Genomic DNA, 9,038 nt, shown 5'->3' on the forward strand with positions numbered 1-9,038 from the left:
AATCTGCCATGATGACTTGAACAATAGTACTAACATACTACATATATAGGAAGTTCTTTTATCCGTACAAAATCAAAATTTGGATTTCTAACTCAATTACTCCAAAATGATATCATCCGTAAAACAAAACAGTACTAGTAAATGAGAGATTTAACATAACATTTCTATATATATATAGAAATGTATTCAGAACACATAACCAATATAGCCATTCAATTACAAGATATAATGATCATAAATAGTAGTAATAAAAAATGACGAATAAGGAATATTAATTTGCGTATACTGTGTTGTGAATTTTGTTTAATTATTAGTATAATGTTTGCATTATAGTTATAAAATTGTCCATTATGTAGGCACACTTTTTCATCATGCATTTATTGTGTAGTGTCGTAGTGATATTATGTTTTGTTACCACTATTCGTATTTCAGAAATTTGCCCACTGATTTCCAAGTCGCAATTTTTAGTTTTTTACTACTACTATTCGTATATAAGAAATTTACCCACTGATTTACTAGTCATTCTTCGCAATAATGGAAAAAACTTTTGAAAACACCGCAAAAACAAAAAAAACAAAAATTAGAATTATTAATTCTATAGAGGAAAGACACCACAAAAATCTTAACAGAAACACTCCAAATTTAAATATCATACTCCACAAGAATTGAGAAAATCTCTAAAGACACAGTGCACAAAATTAACAAATAAATGTAGTTTAGACAAATATATTGCACATATAATGGAGATCTGTTATATTTATAATGAACATGTATAGATAATATCTGAACCATTTATATGTTAATCATATGGCCAAAATATATGTGCAATTATGCACTAAAAGTTGAATGCCCCTATATATATAGATCCCACAGTAAGAAAGCCTAACACTAGAAAACAAAGTTGAGGTATTCTTTGCACCTCAATATCAGCTCACTCCCTTTCACCTCAATGTAATCTCATTAATTCCACATTCCTCCCTACTTCAAAATGTGGCCAAATGATCACCAAACTTGCACCTCAAGCATTGACGGCCCTTCATCACCACCACACCTCAGCCACCACCACTGCCTCGCCACTCTCAAGGGCCACGCCTCCTCCTACACATCCGCCCTCGCCCTCTCCGCCGACCACCTCTTCACCGGCTCCTCCTCCGGCCAAATCCACCGCGCCACCCTCACCCCACCACACGAGGCCGTGATGATCGCCGCCGCCGCGGGAGAAGGCGCCGTGAAGGCCATCGTCGCCTCCTCCTCCGACAAGCTCATCACCGCCCACCAAGACCACAAAATCCGCGTCTGGAAACTCCACCACCACAACAAAATGACGCAGCTCGCCACGCTCCCGACCCTGAGCGACCGCGCCGCCAAGCTCCTCCTCCCCGGGAACCACGTCCAGGTCCGCCGCCACAAGACGTCCACGTGGGTCCACCACGTGGACGCCGTGTCAGCGCTCGCCCTCTCCAAGGACGACTCACTCCTCTACTCCGTCTCATGGGACAGAACTCTCAAGGTATGGCGGACCGGAGACTTCAAGTGCCTCCAGTCCGTCCCCAACGCGCACGACGACGCTATCAACGCCGTCGCTGTCAACAGCGACGGCGCCGTCTACACGGCATCCTCCGACGGGAGGATCAAGGTGTGGAGGAGGAAACAAGGCGAGAAGTCTTACTCACTGGACGCTACATTGTCGAAGCACAAGGCTGGCGTCAATGCCCTGGCGATGAGCGGCGACGGCGCGGTCTTATACTCCGGCGCGTCGGACGCGCTGGTGTGCGCGTGGAGGAGCGAAAGCGGCGCTGAAATGGCGGTGCTGAGGGGGCATACAAAGGCGGTGCTGTGCTTGGCTGCGGTGGCGGAGCATGTGATCTGCAGTGGGTCTGCGGATCAAACGGTGAGGGTTTGGAGAGGGATTGGGAAAGCGTCGTATGCGTGTTTAGCGATTCTTGAAGGGCATCGAGGCCCGATCAAGTGCATTGCGGTTCATGCTTCTTCTGATGCGACATCAAACAACACCTGCCTTCTCTACAGTGCTGCTCTTGATTGTGATATTAAAGTCTGGAAATTGTGCCTATCTATATAAGATTCATTTAATGATTATTATTAGAAGATTTAAGAAGAACTTGTTTTGCATTTTTTTTTCAGAAAGTGTGATTATAAAGTGCAAAAAAAAGTGTTTTCCTTTATGGGTATTGTTATTTTATACTTACTCCTTTATCTTCATGGATTATGACGATGGTGCTTATGAATGATGTGAATATATGGTCGTGATTTGTATGGAATGGGATCGTAAGGATATTGACAGGTGTACCTAATCATGGTAATTAATATGTGAGAATAATTAAGCATCCATCCACATAATTAATGTGCACGCTAATGAACTTCCAACGCTTCTGTATTCTACCGTTGTTACTTGTTCTTGCCAATCCCAAAGGCTAAACCAAAACATATCTAACTAAATATAAACAAAACATAAGTTCAAATTCATGTATTTTTTTTCTTCGGATCATTATACTACAACTCAATGGTGAAGCTACACTTGAACGAGAGAAAGTATTAGGGCCAATTGTCGAAGAAATCATGAATTTTGATCAAATTTTGGTTTTATCGATACTTAAAAAATCAAACGAAAAAAATCATGAAATTTGAATGTGTTCGCAATTATCTAACGACATATTTTGGTGAAATTTGAATTTGATATGACAACCAAAAAATTATATGGATTCATCGCCGATGAATTACACTATGTTGTCTATATATAAAGAAAACAACGGCATTTGGTTGAACGTCAACAATGTACTCTCTAAGTGGACAAATTTTTCATTGTATAATAATTGCAAATAAATCTAAATTAACTATTTTTCAAACTGATTATAAAAAGTGCAGAAAAGATTATAATTTAATTTAACCTAAAAATTCATTGTTTGAATAATTTACCCATATATTTTTATCCAAAATTCTCTTTTTTTGTATATGAGGTAAGTCATTTATTATTATATTTGAGCTTTTCGATAATTTTCTTAAAAACGACATTATTTCATTCTAAAAGCTTTCATCCGTGTTTTAATACAACTACGATACAAGTGCGTAGAGAAATTTTCCGACAAATCATGAAATTTTTAAATATAGAAAACGCAAAAAAGAAAATTAATCAAAGCCTAGTTTATTCTTTTCCGTTTAACTTGGAAAAAAACTGATAAACAAGATGTATAATTAAGTTATAGATGTAATGATGTTGAACATATTTCCTAAGTTTACGATTTAGGTTTGTCGAGTGTGATCATTTTGAAGTTGTGTCGATACAAATTTGACTAGTGTTCTAGAAGACCGTGCATATTTATTATCGCAATTCAATCTTCTGAAAGCAGACTCCAATATGGTAGAGCAGGGTGGCCAACCACCAAGGCTTTTCTGCGAAAGCTTTATAACTAAAATGGGGCAACATTAATAATATATGACTCCACTAAATCACAAATCATAAAATATCATTTCAAACTTTTATATTTTATTATTTTGATGGATGCCATTTGGCTGTCTAAACCAGATCAAGTAGATCCCTTCTTCTTACAGTGTGTAAAGGTATGATTTGGCATGCTCAAAAAAGTATAGTAAGTAATTAATTATGCAATAAGAGAGGACATATGCAGAAGCGAGTTGTACCATTAGGGAATGATAGTATTATTTTAGAATGTCCCTTATATATTTTCAGCTGATAGACATAGTAAGTCCAATGCATTATATAATTTGGTCATGCTATTTAAGCTGTAGCATGTCGGATGCAGAGGCATACATACATATACCAATATGAGCTGTAAGCCAAAAAAATGGAATCGATTTACTAGATGAGTAAAAACTATTTACGAGTCACTCATTCCATCACCTGGTTTTGGAATAGAATCTCACTAGTTTGATTGACATTCCCATCATGTAGTATTTGATAAGCTTCAATGAATTAAATTATACCTAGTCCTCATAAATTTAACATGATGCAAGAGCATTCTCATGCTCAAACCGAATATGTCGTCAGAGGTAATGAGTACCATCGGTGATCTTGTTTAGATTTTTACAAGCAAATTGTCTCACATTGAAAATGTGAAGTACAAAAAGATCAATTTGAATGACTAGTTAACTACTCCTCCAATCACTAATTGTTAGATTAGTATATCCGATATATATCATATACGCTTCAATTAATGAGATCATACATAACTTTCGTAAAATCTAATGAGCTACTCCTCCAATCACCAATTGTTTGGTTACTCTTTCCTACATATATATGTGCTTCTATGAATGAGATCGTACCCAACTCCCGTAATATCTAGCATATACATTCTATTATTCTAACATAGATTACCCTTATCCCTGATAGCAAGTGAGTAGTTATTACTCCCTCCGTTCCACAGTAATAGAGGCAATTCATTTTCTGCACTCGTTTTGAAAAAATGATATTAAATAGTAAAAGTTGAGAGAGAGTAAAGTAAAAGAGAGAATAATATAGAGAAAAGTCTTATCTACAATATTCTCTCTCTTACTTTACTTTTTCTCCATTTTAATTATTTATAATTATTTTTTCAAAATGAGTGCGCAAAATGAAATGTCTCTATTACTGTGGAACGGAGAAAGTATATGTCAATCATACATAATGGATATTCCCTCCGTTTCGCCATAGTTGAGGCGAAGCTTTTCGGCACGGAGTTTTAGAAAATAATATTGGGTGTGTTATAAATAGATAAAAAGTAAGAGAGAGAAAAAGGTAGAGAGAATAAAGTATAAAGTGAATAAAGTAGAGAGAATAAAGTAAGAGAGAGTAAAGTAAGAAAGAGAAAAAAGTTACCATATATAGAAATGACTCAACTATGAAAAAACTTTTCGAAATGGAAAAATGACTCAACTATGAAGAAATGGAGGGAGTACTTTATAACAACAATATGCTTATGGATGTTTTTAGTTATTTTCTACACGTCATTTTTGTGGATTTGAATATCTCGAAACATTCAAATGGTGAAAACCAACACTGTTCCAATTCAAAAAGAAATTAAGCAAAACTTGTGAGTTCTATTGACACGTGGCACTCATTGTGCAACAAGAGATACTAGTTGTGGTCATGTGAGTATGTCAGTGTTGTAACTTGTAAAGAATAGGGACCAGACCGAGTGCGTTACACCTTTTGGGGGTATTCGCTTGCTAGGTGAAAGGCTATGGAAGGTAAAAAGTAAATACAAAACCCACCTTATACTATATTTTAAGTAGTTACCAAAATGCAATTGTGTAGTTTGTGGTTTTACCTAATTCACTACTAGAAAGAAACTAGTCTTAAAATCTACACTCCAACACCCACCTTTTCAGCATTCAAGCAATTTAGGTAAACCGCAATGGTTAATCGTCAAGGGAACCTTTATAAGAAAGCAAAGGAGGAAATGCTCTAGAGTAGCTAGCTAGATAGCTTAATGGCAATTTTAGAATGATTGCAAAGTAGGATTTGATACTATAACTGATCTACATCATAATCAAAGCTTCAATAAGCTGCTTTCGATGTTATTTATGTTTGGTTCAACTCGATAACAATGTGGTGATTCAGTTGCGGATGTGTGTACAATTTCGGGTAGGCGTCAGTCTGCCATATAGGTTACTATGAATCCTAATAACTTTGTGTAACCCTAATTAGTCTCATAAATACCTCCTAAGTGCATGCATTTGTCTCATCTCAGGCCGTCCGACCCAAGTTTGCCTGGCCTAAATGTAAGCAGATAATACATCTCAAAAACAGATTTTGGTTCAGCAAGATGCACCCGGGCAATGTAAGTGGTATACCAAAGAAGCTTGTGTTGTGTGACTGGCATTAGAAAAACAAACAAATACATACTTGTACACAAGATTATTAATTGGCGAGGGGAGCAACGGGAGCAAAATATATCCAAGATATGATGTACATTACTGTGTTTCTCCCTTGAATCTTGTTCACCAGAAGAAACTAGTTAATATGATAAATAAGACAGCAGACAGACTGCTAACCAAACCTTGCTGGTCTAGTCTTAACATCATAGTGGGAGCTTTGAAGGAATACCTGGTGCCCGAGGATATTTTCTAGGGGTCGGACCATCTTTCAGGCATATAATGGCTGTTCTCTGTCCAAATTTGCTGTGAGACTCCACTGAATTAGATCACCAGATTTTGTTAGCAGTTTACACAAGTTCAGCTTGGTTTTGCACTCAACATTTGATGGCTCAGATTAACATGGAAAACAGCTCTAGCTTAAGGCAAATGTATTAAGATTATTATTAGTATAAGGTGTTGCAGTAATCAAAAGACAGGTATTGGGAGAACAACTACAGTGTAGATACTTTTACAATTTCCCAGATTCCATAAGGCCTGTCATGGGATTTCCGGGAGATAGATAAAGTCGATAGGGTCAAGAAACCAAGAGGAGAATATGTGGAAAAATAGAGAGTTAACACAACAATCTTGGAAAAATAGAGAGTTAACACGGCAATCTTGGAAAAATTAATGCTATACAATCAGTAGAACAGAAAGATGAAATTTGAATATAAGAGATGCATACCGAAGCATGTTTGCAAGAGAGAAGCACCCATCAAATGAATAGCTCTTTCAGCTTTTGCAACTTCCTCCTAGAAATGATTTTTGCAATAGGTATGGATGTATTAGATTATAAGATCCAAGAGTGAGATGCAAATACCTCTAAATTTTTGCATAAGCCAATACAAAATCAAGTACAGATGTACCGTGTACGCACATTTCTAGAATCAAAGCATTTAATAATGAAACCATAGGAGAAAAAAACTAAACATAATGATCACATAATTATGTAAAAATGATAAGTAACAGAAAGGACTTAAACCCTCCATATGAATTATCATACCTGTGGATCATGACCCTTTGCTGCCACAAACAAACCACCAACACGGACTAGAGGAAGACAATATTCAGCTTCATGTCAACAAAAAAGAAAACATTTAGACAACAATAGATGGTCCAAACCAAATATTAAAGAAATAAGATACCAGTATTTACCCAGTACTCTCATTTCTGCAACTGCTCTAGCAACTGCAATGTCAAAGTTCTCTCTATAGTCAAGGTTTTGTCCTGCAGCCTGTCCTACAAAGATCATTATATATATGAGCATAAACCCAAATCGAGTTAAACATCGAAAAACAGATCGATTCTGATACGGCATTAACACTATTACAACTGTAAGCAATACCACAGAAACAGCTAGAATCGTAAATTTTACTAACCAACCACATTCCACTTTGACATAAAAATCAATCTACTGGTTCTGCAAAATGATGAAACAGTGTAAAACAAAGCAATAAGTGTAGAGATATTATTACTCAATGTACCTCAGCTCGATCACGTACAATTTGAACATTCTGCAAGCCAATGAGGCCAACGACATGCTCCAAGAAGACGCAACGCTTATTCAAGGACTCCAACAGAGTCACCTTCCAACCTAAGCACCACAAAATCATCCGTGAGAATGAAAAAATATGGAACAACTCAATATCCCTGAGCCTAAATATGAATCATGATCATGATCAGTACTAGGGCATGCGATGGCCAGAATCACTCCAGGAAGCCCAGCTCCACTTCCAACGTCAACAACACTCAAATTTTCGAAAGAATCCCCGCAGCGCAACATATATGAATCTCGAACAGGTTCAATAATCGCCAAGGAGTCCTCCACGTGTCTTTCCATCACCTCATTTTCCTCTTTCACCGCCGTCAAATTCATTTTCTGCAGATCCAAAACGACCGAATTCCGATCAACATTACGCAAAATCTAACAATTGGAATCGAAATGTACGGCGAAAGTGTAGCACCTGGTTCCATTCGAGGAGGGAGTCAATGTAGAGACGAACTTGATGCTTTTGATGTGAGGTCAAGGCTTCGAAATTGAGGGCACCAGCTGCGGAAACGGAGGTGCCTGAGATACCGGCGGCGGAAAAATGGCGAAGTTTTAGCGTTGATGGTTTAATTGCCGGAATGTGTTTGAAGAAAGTCCTCAAAGAAAACACAGAATAAGCTTGGGCGCTTATAGAAATCAACATGGTTTGGCGCCACTCCTTTCCGCGAATCCCGTTATTTTAAAACGGAATCATCAGTGGGCCTGGCCCATTACATTACTGGATCAACAGTCTTTAATAATTTAGCAACCCAAAATATAGAGAGAGAATATAGAGTTGTAGTACTAGTAGTACTTTTTAAAAGATGAAAATCACCTTTAACATAATCTTTTACAGTGTTTACACAAAATACTGAATATCTTATTTTTCATGTCTTTTCTTTCAATAGTTTAAGCTTATGATTGAGAAATAATTATAAACGCCAATTGTCAATTTACTTGGAGTAAAAAGTTTCCGAATGGCTGAACATATATAACACAGTTTTATATGACCTGAATCTGATCTAAGTAAAATAGATGTCACAAAGTAGTACATCATAAAGTAGAAATTAACTCTGATATATTTTATGAATATAGATTACAAAGAACTACATAGATTTTGTTTTATAGCTATTTAAAAATAGAAAATAATTTTAAAATGTTGAAAAAGTAATCACTTTATGCTAAAGGTCCACGTTTCCATCATCTCATTGTGTTTTGTCACAAAAAAATTCAATCAAAGTTGAGAAGAAAGTGGAATGAAAGCTGGTAAAGTATGGATAACTTTATCAGGGTCAAAACATTAACCAGACCACCCTAACAACTAAGTTATTCCGCTAAAAGCAACTTTTATTCAAAGTTCAAACGCTTCATATTTTAGCAGTACAATTGTTAATTTGCCTTTAATTTTCTTTTTTACTGTTTTTGCCATTTTGGAGTAATGTAAATTTGTTCTTTCAACTTTTGCGTTTACTTTTCTAATGGGTGCTTGAATTAATTAAATTTGATCATTGGTCACTTATATTTTTTAAGACATTTTTGGATAAATATTTAAATAATACTACTAAATAAGTATATCAAATAATCCAAACCTTACACGATACTAATTTTTTAACAAAAATAGATAAATTTTGGATTAGTC

The 9,038-nt window shown here is 36.3% G+C and overlaps 2 protein-coding genes across 2 annotated transcripts; one reads left to right on the forward strand and one right to left on the reverse strand.

Moving 5' to 3' along the window:
* Positions 1–899: 899 nt before the first annotated feature.
* LOC125202254 (protein JINGUBANG-like) lies at positions 900–2,202 on the forward strand. Its single transcript, XM_048100621.1, has one exon. The coding sequence runs from the start codon at positions 989–991 to the stop codon at positions 2,078–2,080; it is 1,092 nt and encodes a 363-aa protein (XP_047956578.1). The 5' UTR covers positions 900–988; the 3' UTR covers positions 2,081–2,202.
* Positions 2,203–5,805: 3,603 nt separating this feature from the next.
* On the reverse strand, positions 5,806–8,096 carry LOC125201722 (ribosomal RNA small subunit methyltransferase G). The gene is made up of 7 exons (XM_048099950.1): positions 7,836–8,096; positions 7,558–7,750; positions 7,356–7,465; positions 7,027–7,105; positions 6,875–6,942; positions 6,557–6,623; positions 5,806–6,148 (listed from the first exon to the last, which is right to left on the reverse strand). The coding sequence occupies exons 1-7, from the start codon at positions 8,061–8,063 to the stop codon at positions 6,036–6,038; spliced, it is 858 nt and encodes a 285-aa protein (XP_047955907.1). The 5' UTR covers positions 8,064–8,096; the 3' UTR covers positions 5,806–6,035.
* Positions 8,097–9,038: the final 942 nt, after the last annotated feature.

Source organism: Salvia hispanica, chromosome 1 (assembly GCF_023119035.1).
Source record: "Salvia hispanica cultivar TCC Black 2014 chromosome 1, UniMelb_Shisp_WGS_1.0, whole genome shotgun sequence".
NCBI classification, from domain to species: Eukaryota; Viridiplantae; Streptophyta; class Magnoliopsida; order Lamiales; family Lamiaceae; genus Salvia; species Salvia hispanica.